This window comes from Xenopus laevis, chromosome 6S (assembly GCF_017654675.1).
Source record: "Xenopus laevis strain J_2021 chromosome 6S, Xenopus_laevis_v10.1, whole genome shotgun sequence".
Lineage (NCBI taxonomy): Eukaryota > Metazoa > Chordata > Amphibia > Anura > Pipidae > Xenopus > Xenopus laevis.
This window is the reverse complement of record NC_054382.1, coordinates 60,756,291-60,774,914: the sequence shown is the minus strand read 5'-3', so window position 1 is coordinate 60,774,914 and position 18,624 is coordinate 60,756,291. Positions and strand designations below refer to the sequence as shown.

The 18,624-nt window shown below is 38.8% G+C and overlaps 1 protein-coding gene across 1 annotated transcript in view; it reads right to left on the bottom strand.

Moving 5' to 3' along the window:
* LOC108720028 (molybdenum cofactor sulfurase) overlaps positions 1 to 18,624 on the bottom strand; it is a 189,410-nt gene that overhangs the window by 146,756 nt on the left and 24,030 nt on the right. Inside the window, exon 4 of the mRNA XM_018269391.2 lies at positions 990 to 1,637. Within this exon, the coding sequence (XP_018124880.1) occupies positions 990 to 1,637 (648 nt within the window). The remainder of the gene's footprint in view (positions 1 to 989; positions 1,638 to 18,624) is intronic.

Genomic DNA, 18,624 nt, shown 5'->3' with positions numbered 1-18,624 from the left:
AAAAACAGGGTAAATAGATAGGCTGTGCAATATAAAATACAAAAATGTAAAGTATAAAGGCTGGAATGACTGGATGTCTCACATAATAGCAAGAACACTACTTCCTGCTTTGCAGCTCTGTTGGTTTCCACTGATTGGTTACCAGTCAGTTCCTTTAAAGGGCACCAATCATAGCTAAAACCATTTAATAAGTAAACACACTATGGGGAAGTTCAAGAAATCAGATTTTTAAAACAGTTAGAATTGGTTGTTTAATGTAAATTATCAGCTCACTATACCTTCTGCAAGATCTCCACTGCAGTTCTAGCTGAGGCAGGCATCTTGGATTACACTGGCTCCTCCTACCTATATCTTCACAGCCAACAACAGCTCTGAAATCTCGCACATGCTCAGTTCCTAAACTCCTTGGTTGCTTATCAACCCTTCTAAGCTATTTTCAAATTTCCCAAACCTCTGTTAGCTGCAGTTCAGTAGTGCTGCCACCTTCTGCAAGTTAGTGTGTGTCCTTCATTTGCATAATAACATCACCAGTGGGGGACAAGATAGGGAAATCTCGTGATACTTCTAGTGGAGGAGTTTACTAAAACAAGGCATTCTGGGTTAAATACTCAAGTCAGTGCTACAATCTGAGCATGCTCCTGAAATTTGCATGTTATGGTCACTGTTATAGTCACTGTATGAACTCCCTCAGTGAAAGAACCCATTTGACAAAGTAAGGGATTTTTTAAAACCTGCAGTTTAAAAAAAAACAAAAAAAAAACAAACTATATATGTAGTTTGATTAAACATGTTTAGGTTGTATTGGTCAGATTGTTAATATGTGTTTTTGGCTGTAAAAGATGCCCATTAAAGCTGGGCTTTCAGATATATCTAGTATTGCAAATGTGCATTTCCCTAAATCTCACATTAACCAGTCTTTAAGCTCCCCCCCACAAAAAAAGCCCACAGTCTGGGAACATTTACCCTAGGTAGTAAATGTGTTACATTACCTGTCAGATATGGATGCCTTTGGAACAAAAAAATCCTCCTCAGAAAGATATGCTGCTGCTGTTCCACCTCCAAAGTAATTTTTTCGTAGTAGATGGGTCACACGATTTGACATAATTAAAGCACCCAAGCCAGTTGGGAAGCCAAATATTTTATAAAATGAAATAGTAACAAAATCTGGTTGATATACTGACAAGTCTAATGGTGATGTACTGACATACGAAGATGCGTCAAGTAGCACAAACCAAGATCCTGGAGTGCCCAGTGGGAATAATTTTCCACATTTAAGTTTTTCTATCCATGCAAGTGGATACTTTGTGCCGGAAAAATTGCTTTGGGCTGGATAACAGAACAGATGTGGTGTCTTGCAGTATTCACCTTGTTGATGACAGTCTGATTCTAGTTTCTTTGACTGAAGCATGTCTTCTGGTTTTACAGGGACAGACGGTACGTTAAAGATTTTAGTTATTCCTCTTATACCAATTACAGAAGTGTGATTGTCAGTTAAGTAACAAAACTGACTCCCTAAGTTGTTTAAACAGTTTGGCGTCCATGGGAATATTTCTGCTACTAGTTTAATAGCCGCAGTACTTCCTGAAGTAAAGATGACAGTGTAGTCTTCAGCAGTTGTATTAAAATGTTGTAGAATCCTGAAACAGAGAATTCCAAAATATTACTGTACTGCATTACAATCCTATTGTATATTGCCTTTCTAACAATTACAAAGACTTTGGGGGAAATGTAATAATATTTGCAAACAAAAAACATTTACGAATAAAAATTTGCATGTGGCAATGTAACAATCTTCGATAGGCTTTTATTGCATTACAAATCTTATTTGCACATTGGAGAAAACATAACAACTTCATCTCATTGCTATGGATGTCACTAATGCTGATAAAAAAGAACGTTTTATTACTACATGTAGTCTACATATTCAGACAAGCAACAAAACAGTTAGATACAACTCTGGATGCATATCACACCAGATTACACCTGCTTGTCAAACACTGTGATTTCGCTAAAACTGATGAGGAAATCATAGCCACACCTCCTCCAGACTCAGGAGATATGCACTGAGGGAATCTGAATTGTCTTTAAAAACGTTACTGGACAATGGCAGATCTGTAGACATTTCTGATAAACAAGCTGCAGGTATTGAAAACAAATCCACTACATAATCCAAACATAATCAGAAGCCACATACTATATTCAGAAACTGTGGTGGTTCTTACCCACATACAGGAATGTGTCCAGCAAAAATCCAGAAATGCAGAGCATGTGGCAAAATAATTCATTTTTCAAAACATTGCAGGACAAAGGTATTTCAAAAAAGTGAATCACTTTTTTCCCACTAAATTTCAGCAAATTAAAGTGAATCAAGTCACACCCCACACAGTGATAAAAACGGATACTTTTAGTGATGAAAATGAATATACATTTGTGGCCATTACCCAGTGCAACATAAAACAACCACAAGTAGATATACTCCTTGACAACACTAGAATTACTGATATGATAGACATTTGAATCAGTAGACCCACAGCCACAGCTAGTACAAAGCAGTACTAACATATATACATATGGTGCAAAAAGACCACTAGACATTCTGTGGTAAATTCATGACAACATGCAAATTAAGAGAATAGAAAAATAAAAACATGGTTTTATGTGACCAAGGGAAATCATACTTCATTTTTGAGTTTTGAAACATCATCTGGCCTTAATGTTGTAATATAGTAATTTGATTGAGGGAATTGTAAAATTCAGGTGCAAAGTTTAGGTATAACTTCACATTAATTGTGGTGTGAAACCAATAATACAGTCACACAGAAGAATTCCCTTCCATTTATTGCAAAAAGTTAGCAAAGAACTAGGAACCCTTGAAAAGCAGGGTATTATTGTATATGGACCCACTCCTTGGGTCTCCCCAATAGTAACAGCACCAAAAACCCAAAGACCCTGACCATGTCCTAATCTGCATACACATGCAACAAGCTAACACAAGCTAACACTGCAATTATGAGAGAGCATCATATCACTCCAACCATAGATGATATTATCCATGACCTCAACCAGGCTAATAATATTTTCAAAATTGGACCTAAAAGTAGGTTATCATCAACTAGTACTGCTTCCAGACAGCAAATACATAACATAACAAATCTACACATACTGGGCTGTTTAGATATAGACGTCTGAGCTTCGGTGTATCTTCTGCTGCTGAGGTATTCCAGAATGCAATATAGCAAACTTTGTCTGGACTTTCAGGTGTAAAAAACTTCAGAAATGACATTTTAGTGTATGGAGCTACCCAGAAGGAACAGAACAATAATTTAACTGAAGTGTCTAAAATACTCCAAGATAAAGGTTTAACATTGAACCACAACAAGTGTAAATTTAACAAAACTCAGCTTGAATTTTACGGTTTTATTTTTATTTTCTCTGAAGGTGTATTTGCAGACCCCAGAAAGGTTGCAACCATTCATAAGGCAAATGCTTCCAAAGATGCCAGCGATATACACAGTTTCCTTGGCATGGCTAACTATAGTTCTTGTTTCATTTCCGTATTTTTATACTCTTGCAGCTCCACTGAGAGAGCTTACAAAGAAAGATGAATCACGACACTGGGGAATATTGAGGAACATGCCCTCCAAACACCGAAACCAAGAACAACAAGTAAGTGGATTGTCATATTTCAATCCTCACAGAGAAACTGAACTGATAGTAGATGCCAGTCTAGTTGGCCTTGGTGACATCTTAACACAGAAACACAGAAACACAAAGGTAAATAATATGTCATTGCATATGGCAGCTGCTCACTCATTGATGTTGAAAAGCGATATTCTCAAACAGAGCTGTGAATATTTTCACCTGTATTTGGATGGGAGTCCCTTCACTCTAGTGACAAATCGCAAACCACTACACCTGATCTATAATAATCCAAAATCTAAACCACCAGCCAGAAATGGGGTCATATAATTTTCATGCGGTATACAAATCTGGTAAAACAAATCCAGCAGATTACATGTCACACCATCCCATACCTTCTGCACCATCCACAAATTCCAGAGAATGTAAGTAGCAGAAGATTATGTCAACTTTGTATCCAACCATGCAGCCCCAAAGGTTTTTATAATGCAGGAGCTTCAGGAAGCCACACTAAAAGATCATGTATTACAAGCACTTGCACAACTGATACGCAATGGCAAGCGGTACACTGTAGACAGACACACATTCAGCAAAGCCCATGATACTCAAAAGAGTTGCAAAGGAGCTTACAGTAAATGCTAATAACAGCATCCTTTTAAGGGGTAGTCAAATACTTGCTTTATACTGTCTACAAAACAGAGTGTTGTCCTTCGCACATGAAGGACACCAGGGTATAGTAAAAATGAAAAGACTTCTTAGAGAAAAAGTATGGTTTCCTAACATCAGATCAGATCAGAGATGGTGTTGCAAAGCTACATTGCATATCAGGCTACAACACCTGATACACATAAGGAACCATTACAGATGTCTGTTTTACCAGCAGCCCCATGGTGTCATGTGATCATTGATTCTTTTGGGCCATTCCATACTGGCGAATACCTGCTGGTTATCATTGATGATTACTTAACTTCCTCTGTTGCAGTATTACCTGCATTGGACAATGTGTTGCTGGGCATCCCAACAGACAATGGCTCACTCTTCAATGGAGATCAGTTCAAGAACTTTAAGCACCAATGCATCACTCCACTGTGGCCCAAGCAAATGGGGATATTGAAAGGTGCATGCACATAATGGGAAAGTTTCTTAGAGAAACTACATCTGAAGGCAGGCCATGGAAACAAAATGTCTTTTTTTCTCTGAATAGATATTTGCTGCAAAAGGATCTCAGAGCTAAATCTAGAATGAAACTATATTTTGACACCCATCATCATGCCAGACCTTCTGGGTTGGTAGTGGGAGACAAAGTTCTGGGTCGAAAACAGAGAAGGCACAAACTATATTATTTGTATGATACACAACCATATACCATTACAGGCATAAAGGGCTCTATGATGACTGCAGCAAATGATCAGCACAGTCTCACTTGAAATGCATCCTACTTAGAAAGGATTCCTGAACAGAATTGAGAACTATCTGACAGTGAGGATGGTGATGATGGCTTGCCTTTGCAAAAGCTATTTCAAGAGGACATTAACAGTGGTGTACCTAAGCACCTGTGGACATGGGTGCAGGATGTGAACCCGGCCCCCCGATGTTAGAAAATGAAGGGGAGGTTGTCTTATGGGTGGAGCTCTTCACTGATTGTAAAGAGTCCAGCAAATTAACTGTATATAGTATGCGGAGTATGCTATAGACCCCCTAATGAAAGTGAGGAGGAGGAGGCTAAGCTTCTGATGCAAATAAAAAAGGCTGCTAGTTTAGTGAAAGTAATGTTAATGGGGGATTTTAATTACCTAGATATTGACTGGAGCAACAGTACTGCCAGGTCAGTTAATAGGAAAACATTTATAAACTTGCTGAATGACAATTCAAGTTGTTGAGGAGCCAATCAGAAAAAAAGCTATACTGGATGTAGTGATCTCTAATGACCCAGAATGTATAACAAATGTGCAAGTAATCAAACCCCTGGGTAATAGTGACTATAATGTGATATCATATAATGTCTGGTATAAAAATCAAATATACACTGGGGCAACAAAAACATGAATTTTAGAAAAGCTAATTTTAGTGCATTGAGGGCTGCCCTTCAGAGCACAGATTGAGGCATTGTGTTTTCAGCTAACACAGAACATAAATGGTTGTCATTTAAAATGATATTAAATCCTTACTGTTCTCAATTAACTCCCTTAAAGGGGATGTAAAGGCAAACAAATAAAATCCCATTTTTACTTTCTTTAAAGGAACAGTTCAGTGTGAAAATAAAAACTGAGTAAATAGATAGGCTGTGCAAAATAAAAAATGTTTCTAATATAGTTAGTTAGGCAAAAATGTAAGAAGAGATTACAATTATAGGCCAGTAAATTTGACATCTGTGGTGGGCAAATTATTTGAAGGCTTTTTAAGGGATCTCATTCAAAATGTTGTCCTAGTGAATGGCATTATGAGCAGCAATGAACATGATCAATTTGGATTTTGCCAAAGCATTTGATACCGTGCCCCACAAACAACTTTTCTAAACTAAGGTCTGATGGGCTCGGTATTGGGTCCACTTTTGTTTAACTTGTTCATAAATGACTTAGGGGAGGTTATTGTAAGTAATGTATCAGTGTTTGCAGATGATACAAAACTATCCAGCCCAATTAATTCCATCCAAGATGCTGCATCCTTGAAACAGGATTTCACAAACTGGCAATCTTGGCAGCTAAGTGGCAAATGAGATTCAATGTTGATAAATGTAAAGTCATGCAAGGGCAACTAAGCTGGTAAAAGGTATGGAAAATAACTAAATGCCTGCAGGTCGCTACCTTTCCTGTAATGGAGATAATTCTATCAGACTGTACCAGACACTCAATATCTCTCTTCTACAAAGAGATACATAAATCATTACTTCAGAAAACTAATCTGAAAGTAAGAACTCAATGGGAACAATCCATAGACATAATGGCAGATGATTAATGGTCCCAAGTGTTACTGACTCCATTGAAAATCTTCCCATCTATAAATATAGTCTATTGCAGCTATACTTGGTACACAGAGCATATTACACCAGACCTAGAGTGGTCCTGATAGGTTTCCCTGTCTCCTGTGCTGTTCTGCTTTCCCTATGCTTCCTGTGTGTGCCATCCTCTGCCTGTGTGTGCCTTACTCTGCCTGTGTGTGCCTTACTCTGCCTGTGCGTGCCTTACTCTGCCTGTGTGTGCCATCCTCTGCCTGTGCGTGCCTTACTCTGCCTGTGTGTGCCATCCTCTTCCTGTGCGTGCCATCCTCTTCCTGTGTGTGCGCCTTACGCTGCCTGTGCATGCCATCCTCTGCCTGTGCGAGCCTTACCTCTGCCTGTGCGTGCCATCCTCTGCCTCTCCGTGCCATCCTCTGCCTGTGCGTGCCATCCTCTGCCTGTGCGAGCCTTACCTCTGCCTGTGCGTGCCTTACTCTGCCTGTGCGTGCCTTACTCTGCCTGTGCGTGCCTTACTCTGCCTGTGCGTGCCTTACTCTGCCTGTGCGTGCCATCCTCTGCCTGTGCGTGCCATTCTCTGCCTGTGCGTGCCATCCTCTGCCTGTGCGTGCCATCCTCTGCCTGTGCGTGCCATCCTCTGCCTGTGCGTGCCATCCTCTGCCTGTGCGTGCCATCCTCTGCCTGTGTGTGCCCTGCTCTGCCTGTGGAACATAGGTCTGGTATTAGTTATGGGGGTTTATGAGCATTTGAAAAAAACATTTTTAGGGGCCACTAAGGTGTTTCATCATGTGCTGGGGTGCTGTGTTATCCACAGGGAGGAGGAGGCATATGTATTTAAGGGTAAGACTTAATATGACAACTTTTTTCTCATATGAGTGATAAGTGATATCAGTGAGCAGTAACCATTTGGCTTTTTGGTGTGCTACCACCACTAATGTGTACATGGTCCTGTGGTAACATGGGTGTGGTTTAAAGTGGGTGTGGTTTAAAAACAGGGAGTGGTTAACACTGACTTCCAAAATCGGCCATGTAGGCCAGAAAAATTCCGGCCCGTGGTAGCACAGAAGTTGGACAGCACAGCTGTATACTAATAAACTTACCTGAGTAAAAAAAAAATAAAGGTATGGAAAATCTTAACTATGAGGAAAGACTTGCGAAATTGGGGTTGTTCACGCTGGAGAAGAGGCACTTAAGGGGTGGTATGATAACTATGTATAAATATATTCCTTCTCTGGCTGATACATTAGATAGCTTTAAGAAGGTGTTGGATGGTCTTTTAGCAAGTGAGGGAATACAGGGTTATGAAAGATAGCTCATAGTAAAAGGTGATCCAGGGACTAGTCTGATTTTAGAGAGGAGAGGCTTCAAATCGGGTTTGTTGCCTTTCTCTGGATTAACTAGCAGTTAGGCAAGTTAAAATAAAGTTAAAAGGTTGAACTTGATGGACGTGTGTCTTTTTTCAATCTAACTTACTGTACTATCATATTGCTATGCAGCACTGATGACATTATAGGGTACCTTCTACAGCAGTCCAGAGTGTATCCTAGAGTATCCTATGCACTATGGTTTTGAACAAAGCCATGTGGAGCAGAGTTTGCAGTTATACAACCTGTTGAATAAATCCTACAACCAAAGTCTTTTTTGTGTGTGTGTGGGTCAAGATTTTACAGTGACCATTACATTCCCCCATATATGTTTAAAGCTGGTTTTACAGAGGAAAATTTAAGCTGCCTAACGGCCCCTTCCAGGTGAGTAAGCAGCTTACTTGCCCTTCAATGTGCTTCCCCGACAGCCTTCCTGATAAATATCTGGACAAAATTGCCCAAATCATCAATTATTATCCTATAGTTGGTTCAGGTGTCAAATGATCATCCCAGAAAGTACAATATTGTTATTGGTTAAGTTGGGTTGAAAAACAGACAAAACACTATTAAAGAGTTTATATATATATTTATAAACTATATTTATATATATATTATATATGTAGGTGTTAAAATTGTTGAGAGTGTTGTTTGGCTAATTGGCCACCAGGTGGTGCTCAAGGCTAAAAAGGTATAATTTATTCCCCCACCAGCAGAGGGAGCCCAGAGTGCTAGAGGGTATAAAAGGTTGATGTCTTTAATGAGAGGATGCTGTCAGAGAAGGAAGCTCTGTCCTGAAGAAAATCTACAGCAGGAAGGAAAGAAAGGTAGAACCTAGCATAGCAGTTTGTAGTTAGCAGGCACTAGGTGTCTGAGATAGGCAAGTTAGCACGGGTAGTTTCTTGCCCCACCTAGGAGTGTAGTCGAAATTAGTTTTCCGTGGACATCCCACAAGTCAGGGACCCAGAATATAGGGAAGACACAGGATTGGGTTAAGGAGGCCTGGGGCAAGAAGAAGGACTATTGGTGATCCCGGTCAGAATAGTAATCAGCCATCACATCATCAACTGGCAGGGTATTCCACAACCTCACAGTCCTTTCTGTGAAGAATCACCTATGTTGCTCCAAATGAAAGTTTTATCCTTTAGTCTCTGATGCATGATCAATTTTATGGAAAAAAAAGTTCTCCCGCTATCTGTCTAATGCCCTCTAACGTACTTATAAAGAGTAATCATGTCCCCTTGTAAACATCTTTTTTTTTGCCATAACCCAAACCTTAACAGTCTACCCTAATAATTTAAATCTTCCATCCATTTAACCAGTTTAGTTGCACATCTCTTCACTCTCTCTAGATCATTAATATAAGGACTGGAGCCCAAAACTGCACTGCATATTCAAGGCGAAGCCTAACCAGGACCTATAAAGAGATAAAATTATGTTTTTATCCCTTGAATTACCTTTTTATGCCAAACAGTTCCTTATTTGCTTTAGTAGTCACAGAATGACACTGCCTGGAATTAGACAACTTATCTACAAAAACCATCTCAGTAAAGGAAACCCCCAAAACACTACCATTTAATATATAACTTGCATTTACTCTATATTATTATTGCCAAAGTGCATAACCTCTTATTTATCAACAGAAAACCTAATTTTCCAGTTTGCGGCCCAGTTTTCCAATGTAGTCAAATCACTGTAAAGTGGCAGCATCTTACATGGAAATTCTAGTTCTGCATAATTTAGAATCATCAGCAAAAATAGACAAGGTACTTTCAATGCCCACCTTAAGGTCATTAATAAACAAGTTAAAAAGCAAAGGACCAAGTATAGAGCCCTGTGGTACTCCACCAACAACACTGGTCCGATTAGAGAATGTTCCATTTATCACCACTCTTTGTAATCTATCTTTTAGCCAGTTCTCTATCCAGGTACAAATACTATGTTCCAGGCCAATATTCCTAAATGAACCTGTGTGGTACTGTATGAAAAGCTTTAGCAAGGTCCAATTAGATTACATCCACTACCAATGCGAATCGAGGTTCCTGTTCACCTCCTCATAAAATGTAATAAAATTAACCTGGCAAGATCTGTTATGTATAAAACCACACTCAAACAACAGTAACTCATACTGTAGTATTATGATCTGCTGACACAACAGTAACTCATAGTATTATGATCTGCAATGAGGTCAAGTATCTTATAACCCCTTTGAAAAGCTTTACTACCAATGATGTCACACTAACCGTCCAATAATTTTGAGGCTGAGAATGGGATCCCTTTTTGAACAATTGCACCACATAAGCAATTCGCCAGTCTCTCAGCACCAGGACAGACCTCAATGAATCCTGAAAAATGAAGTAAAGAAGTTTGACAATCACAGAGCTAAGCTTCTTTAGTACCCTGGGATGAATATCATCTGGTCCCAGACCTTTGTTTATGTTTATATGTTCTAGTATCTTTTGAATTTCCTCTTGCATGAACCATACATAATCTGTTGCATTACTAGAATTAGGGATATTAAGAAGGCAGACAAAACCGGTGCTTGAAAGTTTGTGAACCCTTTAACATTTTCTACATTTTTATATGAATTGATTGTCAAACAAGTCCTTAAACCTAGGTAAACAAATTAAACAAAAACAAAAATTATATTTGGTCATGTATTTATTGAAACAAAATGATCCAATTACATATAAAAATTTCCAAAGACAAAGTCTATTTATTTTGGATGTATGAGCTCTTCTACTGCACAAAGCACTACAATGCTTTGTGACAGCTCAGAGTGGTGTGACAGGAAGGTGTGCAAGGTTTAAAGTTAGGACAATTGTCACCGACCCACAATGGACTGACTTATTAGCACAATAATCAATGGAAGTATTAATACTGTATGAGCTACTTGTTACAGAATAAAATCAGCTGTTTATATTGGGATCTACTGTATTTACTGAATTATATGAGCTATATCAGCTTTGAAGGAGAACTAAACCATAAAAATGAATATGGCTAAAAATGCCATATTTTATATACTGCAGCAATGATCCAGGACTTCAAACTTTTCACAGGGGGGTCACCATCTTGGAAAGTGTCTGCGACACTCACATACTCAGTGGGCTCTGAGCAGCTGTTAAGAAGTAAAGCTTAGGGGTCGTCACAAAATATCAAGCAGCAAATGAGGTTGGCCTGGAATATAAGCTGATGCTACAGGACTGATTATTAAATTCTGATGCTAATTGCACTGTTCCTGTGCTGCCATGTAGCAATTATCTGTATTAATTACTAATCAGCCTTATATTGTGACATTTATATTCTATGTGTACTGTATATTGTGAGTCCCTAAGCTCAGTAAGTGACAGCAGCACAGAGCATGTGCAGTGAATCAGTAGAAAACAAGATAGGGAGCTACTGGGGCATCTTTGGAGACACAGATTGTCACTGCTAAAGGGCTGTGTTTGCCTTGGGCTGGTACAGAAGTCAAAAACACAATGTACAACATTTCTAGCCTACTTCTTTAGTTATTCTTTAGTTCTCCTTTAAAGGGGAGCTGCCATCTTAAGAAATTATTCCAAATCCTATTTTATGAACTAAATTTCACTTACACTATAAACCTTATTGAAATCTTGTGGGGTTTTTTTAGCCTTCAAATTCACAATCACAGCAGACGGGCAGCTGCCATTTTGTAGACACTTATTTTTGCATTATATCAAAATCTTGTTTATGTGTCAGAATAGGGGACCTGATACCCCTTGCCCATGCACTTGCTACACAATTAGAAAGTTAGTGGGTGGGGAATGTGGGGAGTGCAGTGAAATCTAGAAAGTGAAGAATGGAAAGTGAAAGTAATTGCCTTCCCCACCCCTATGTTCAAGGCATATAGGAGGGACAGGTAATATATGATTGATAGCCGAGACTAAACTAGTTAAACTAGTTTATAACTGATATGGGTATTTTAATATCAAAAATAATTTGGGTTTTATGTTTCATTTGAAAAGGACTTTTATTATACAGCTTTTTATGTCTGGGTGACAGGCCTGCTTTAAGAAGGGGTTGAATGGCTTTTTAGCAGGTTAGTGAGTACAAGGTTATTTAAGATAGCTCATAGTAGCTCATAGTTGTTTCAGGGACTGGTCCAATTGCCATGTTAGAGTCAGAAAGGATTTTTTCCCCCTCTGAGGAAAATTGGAGACTTCTGGATCAACTAGCAGTTAGGCAGGTTTTATATATAGACATACAAGGTTGAAGTTGATGCATGTGTCTTTTTTTCAACCTAACTTACAGGGATTATTTATAAAGACTAGGTAAATCTGGCCATGGGCAGTAACCCATAGCATCCAATCAGTAACTGTTTTTTTCTCAGACAGCTGCAGGTAGCATAATGAAAACAAACATTTGGTTGCCAGGGGTTACTGCCCAGGTGCAAATTTGCCCAGTCTTTATAAATGACCCAACGTATGTTACTATGTGCTCCTAAACACTAGCAACAATATACTGTATTTTACATGAACATACAGTATATTGTAACCAAGAGAGCTGCAAAGCAGGACGTAGTGTTCTGGCTATTATGTTAGACATCCAGTTACTCCAGCCTTTATAGATTACATTTTTGGTTAACTAACTATGTTGAAAACATTTTTAATTTTGCACAGCCTATTTACCCAGTTTTTATTTTTTTTACTGAACAATTCCTTTAAAAGGCATGTAAACCCCTCCCACAAAAATGTAATTAGTAAACAGACTCTTTGAAATCTTTAGATACCTTCCACTCTGGTTGTTAAGGCTGCAGCATCCCCTTAATCACTCAAAATTCCTTCTCCTCCTCTAACCCACTCTGCCCCCTCCTCAGGAATTTATTTTACCTGTTGGCTAATAAGCATACTCAGTCCTTCTCATTAAAGATTACTAAACATACCATCCAGTCTAACAGTCAATGAAGAGATAGCTGGTTCCCATAGAAACTCTAGCAGTCTGATCCTTTTTTTTTGCTCCTGAGCTTAACCATTACAGTGCTCAACACTAGCAGAACTTTTTATCAAAGTATGTTGTTTCTGTTTAAGTCTGCATTCCAAGGGAAGATATGCACAACTTATATACATGGAAGTAAAATGTAGACTTTACATGTCATTTAAGGGCTTATTTCAATTCTTTATAGAAATGAAGATTCATCCCTTTATTACATATTGACTAAAGTGCAATGGTCGTTTGGGACTAGACAGTAAACTCCACTTGGGCCGCGACTGATGTACACTATGATCTATGTAAAAATATCTGTAAATTGCTTTTATTATGCAAGAAACCTTTTTAGGTGGAGATTACTTTAAAAGTGAATTTATATCATATGTAACACTTTCCATTTAGTGCCTCAATGTTAAATGTATATAATCAAGCAACAGAAACAAGCATGAATTACTTTGTCTGCATCATGTAAACACTTTGATATACGACCATACTTTTTATTGTATGGTAAAATATAATAAACTAAGAGGAATGATAGTAGCAGCTGGCAAAGTTAAGCAAATCAATTAACTGGTGACTCCATGCTGACATTTTAGTGATAGTCTCTAGGCTAATGATAAAGGTTTCAAATCACATTTTCAGAAATAGATGCATCAATGAAGGTGCTGTGAATAATCCTAGCAGAAAAAATGTCATAATTGATCTCCCACAGTGAATGTTCTTTCATTGTTTTGAGCTACTGTCCATAGCAGAGAATAAAAGATAATCCTGTATAAACCTAGAACCTTACATTAATAACAATATACCAAACCTGTAGCTCTCTCTAGAGGCTACAATTTAATCCAATTATTTGCTGCAAATATTAATAAACTGAGCCAGGAAATATAAATGTAATGAGTTTTGTGGTTATAATACCTATGAAAATATTCTTTCAAACATACTGTACTGTGTGCACGAGGAAAGGTGGCGTCTTGCGCATCGCTTCCCTGGTTTGACTTGTGCGCTGCACATCTTTTTATAAGCCATCGTGCATGGTGCGAAATTCAAATATTTAAAGGCACTTCACACAATTCTCACTGCCCAATGTAGGTCTATTCTGAGATAGATCCTGGGTGTGTTCGTTGTCTGGTTAACTATTCTCGACCCTTGCCTGTCCTTGACACTGCTGAATCGCTGCCTGTATGGACCTTTATTAATGACTACCCTTAAAGATTCTGATTCTGACCCTGGCCTATGCTTACTCTTTCCCTGTTCGAACTGTCAAAGTTCCTTGCCTGCCCAGAACTCTCGCATTGGTTGTCTCACTGAAAGACCTTGCGGGATCAGAGTAGCGAATGGCTCCTCCTGACGTGAATAGCAGCTGTTTTAGGCAGAAGCATCGCCATAACTGGAACTTTGGTGTTTATTCTGGGTTTTGGATACCAAATGTAACAGGATGCCATTCTTTTGGGTGATACTGTAAACACAGTTAATAGTACTGCAATAGCACCATTATATACACATTTTGAAGCATTCCAGATAATGTACACTGCCCTTCTACAGCCCTTCTTGAGGAACCCCATTTAGGCAGCAGGAATATAGTGTGAGAGATCCCAGACATTTAAATATACAAAATCTTCAGCCTTTATTATTTATCTTCAGGTCAGCAACAAGCAAACGTCAAAAGCATAAAATGATCACCCAAAGGTAAAATAGTCTTTTGTCCCCTAACCAAAAAATATCGAAGAATTACAGCTCATGTTGTACCTCAAATCAAAGCGTGCATGGTAAAACATAACTAAATATGTAAAAAAAACACAGCATTTAAAAAAAAAAATATGCTTAACCATACAATACTAAAACTGTAAACACAGAATATATGACGTAGACAAGCCAATTTTTTAAAATATAATTTTTATTTTACAATTATAATAACAAGAGTTAGAGAAGGGCAAGAGTGCGGATTGAAGTACATACTTTTTGTTAACCATTAAAATTTAAGAATATTGGATCCAGACCAGACCAGTGGTTGGGAGGTATGATGGAAACCATCCAGTGATCATCAGAGATTTAGTATTATTTTTGGGCAACAAACAAACCAAACCAAACCCAAAAGTTATGTATAGTAGCTCACATGATGTTTACCAGGTTAATTTCTAAAAAAGCATGAACAAGACATTCCCATAGCATATGTATAACGTTAGCTCCACGGGCACTGCATCAATGATACTTTGGACATTCCATTCCACCAAAGCCATACACATTATGTGGTAGGAGGCATGTTTTCTTTGTCATGTCCCCGGCATAAGCTTCTACCATGCTATGGTATTTCCCGACTCACATTCTGTGGGCTTACTCCACTGGATGCTTGCTGTAATTACACAAGGCCATTTCATGTTTATTCTGCCCCTCCACATGGCTTATGCCAGAACTGCATTCGGACTTATCCGGCTACCGTAGTTTTACCATGTGACCCAGCACAGTGTCTTGTGGGAGCTAAGACTCCATTTTACAGTCCATGCTGTGGAAGAAGCACATAGTTTCTCATCCTCCTCATGGTAGCATCGCTGGTAAGCAAATAGACTCCTGGTTGAACCAAATCACCTCCACAACTGGCAGCACCCCCAGAGACATTGTTGTATATATATATTTCATGCCAGCTTGTGTAATAGCTATGTATTTGCTATGTTTCTGAATTATTATTCTTTGTACTCATCTCACTCCTTTTGTTTGTATTACAGTTTATCTAATCCACTTGCCTATCCAGTAAAATCTACAGTCTCCAAGCTCAGTCTGTTTATTGGATTGTGGGGAGGTTTAGCTGCATGTTGAACTACACACAGCACCAGGGTAATACGTAGGGAGGAAAGAACATTCTTAAATACTAGAAACTTTATCAACTTATTTCTAGTACTAATGGGAGGTTAGCAAAGACAAGCTTCTCTTTTTCTCCAATATTTGGGTCCACCAGAGCCTCCCACATTCATTTGGCTTTAGTGGCAAGCCATACTACTTTGTAATCTGCATTTTATAGTTTTTGGAAGGTAGTTTCTCCTTCCCAGCTGAACCTATGAGTTGCTCTAATTTTTTTTTTTAAATAGTGAACACATTACATTATGGTCCAGGTATGAATTTGCATTACGTGCAGTTCCTATGTGTGGTATTGTACAGTTAGTTCTTTTAGGTTTATGAAAGTGCATATAAACAAAAGATCAGATTTTGGAACACAGATAAAAACGGTGAAATAGTAACCTGAATTGAATTTACACATTAGCAGAAATAAGGTATGCAGTGGAAAATTTACCTCTACTATTATTTATATGTATAGCAGATGTTACCAACAAGTTCTATTTCAAAAATCATAAAAGTGCAGTACATTACAAAGCACTATTTCATTTTTGGAAACAAAAAATACAAAGCATTTCGCTGTATCAACTTACTTCAACTACTGCTACCATCACTGCTGCAAGACTACATTTCTTATTAAAGGAATATACAGAGCACAAGTCTCATATTGCAGTGGCATGCAGGAATTTAAGGATTTTGCATTGGTAGCAGTGAGTTAGATGTTACAGTAAACTATTCATGCTAATCTCATTTGCATCATTTATTATGATAATGGGCACTCTTGTAACAAAATGCAAAATGAAAAATTAAATTCTTTATTTACAGGTAAGGTCTGGAGAGACATTGCAGCTAAAGAGTTAAGTCCCCAGTTAGAGTGCACTGGGTCAAGTGACTGGAATAGAGACATTGTGTGGGGAACAGACTTTTCCTTATTCCAGGACTCATTGAAAAGTGACACAGTATTGCATGTGGGGCAGTCAGAACAGTTCGGAAATGTTTATTCTATGCAAAATGTGATTTTTTTTTTTATAGCTTTTATTTTTGCATTAACAATAACACAAAGCATACAGTGGGAAAGAAATTAAAAGGGGGGGGGGGAAAAGGTGTGAATGGTTGGGGGAGGGGGAATTGGTGGTTGGGCCTCCCGTTGGACAGTCCAGGAGACATATTATGCCAAAAGAGTTAGTCCATTTCTGTGTTGGTATCTTGACTTGTGGTCCACGCATCCCAAATTTTAGCAGATTTTTCTGGACAACCTCTACTCATGTAGGTCAGCCTGTACATAGGAAGTGCTTCGTTAACCAATTTCTTCCACAATGGTACCGTAGGGGGGTCTCGGAGCTTCCACTTACTGTAAGTGCAATAACCTTCCGTGCATAAAAGAGTAGTAAACGGAACATTTGTCGTGCAGCTTGTTGCAGAATTAAATGGTCTATATGACCTAGTAGAAAAATTACCGGCACCAGAACTGGAGGAAAGTCCAGATAAGTTTATAAATATATGGCTAGGTTCTTCCAGTAAGTATTGATAACCGTACAGGACCAAAAAGCATGCATAAAGGTACCTGGTTCTAGACCACACTTATAACACAAATTATCCGGGATCAATCTCATATGAAACAAACGTACTGGGGTATAATACAACCTATGAATCATTTTATGCTGTATAAGCCTATCCCCGCTACTAATCACCGTGGAAACAAAGGTCGCTGTGATATCATCCAACTCCAAAGTAGGGATATCTTGGGCCCATTTACTATAACATTTTGCGTACGGGTTACCTCTTTGGGAATTTAACAGATTGTATACATTAGACAGTCATTTCTTCTTTTCAGGTACCTTAAGCAAAGCTTCCAAGGCTGGGGTTTCCAGTAGAGGTGCATTTGAGAATTGGGCATTCAGAGCATGTCGAACCTGGAGGTACCTGTAGAACATGATACGTGGTAACTGAAATTCTTGGGACAAGTCGGTAAATGACTTAAGTGTCTGGTTGTGATACAACTGGCCCAAATATTTGATGTTATAGGTCGCCCATAATTGCGGGTCCGGTATTGTTCTTAAGTGTGGCAGATTACACACATACCAGATTAAGTAGCTGCTGTTGCATTGAGCATTGCACAACAATATATCTACCAAGTCGATCAGTATGTAACTCCACTATAGTGAGATTCGTTTTTTTACTCACTAGGATTGCCACTCCTCTAGAGTAATTTGAGAGTTCAGCGTGATACACTCTAGCAACCCACGCTTTTTTCAAAGCTAGAATACGGCCACCTGTAAGATGCGTTTCCTGAAGGAAAACCAGGTGTGGGCGGTACTTTTTGAGATATTGGAATACCAGGCCCCTTTTAATCTTGGAATTGAGGCCTCTGGTATTCCAAGAAATTATATTGATCGACTCCATATCGTAAATTTGGGAAGATAAACAGGCATAATCATACGAAATGTAACATGCTTAAACCAAGGTGGCCCAATGGGGAAGGGTGGGGGTGGGGAAAGTAAAAGGAACCATACAATTCTAGTAAAATACACTCGCATTGTATAACAATATACAGACCAAACATTAACCCTCCCTCCCTGTCTATCCTTAAAACTAGGTAGACCTATTACCCGTAAATACCAACTGCGGGGTGTAGTCCAAGCCCCAGAAGATCAAGTACTGTGTCTTCGAGTTCCTAAAAAGACTCCTCCAGCGGACTCTGCATAATGAGCCCAGATATGGTGCAATCGCCCAATAAATGGCGTTGTAGTAACCCCGACAGGAAGCCAAAAAAGTGGGGACAAACCATCATCGATTAATGCCTAGGGCTGTTGCGTGGGTTCGGCTGGTGTTTACCGTCAAGCCAGGATGCAGCCTCGTCTGGAGAATTGAAAAAGTATGACTGAGTGCCTTCCACGA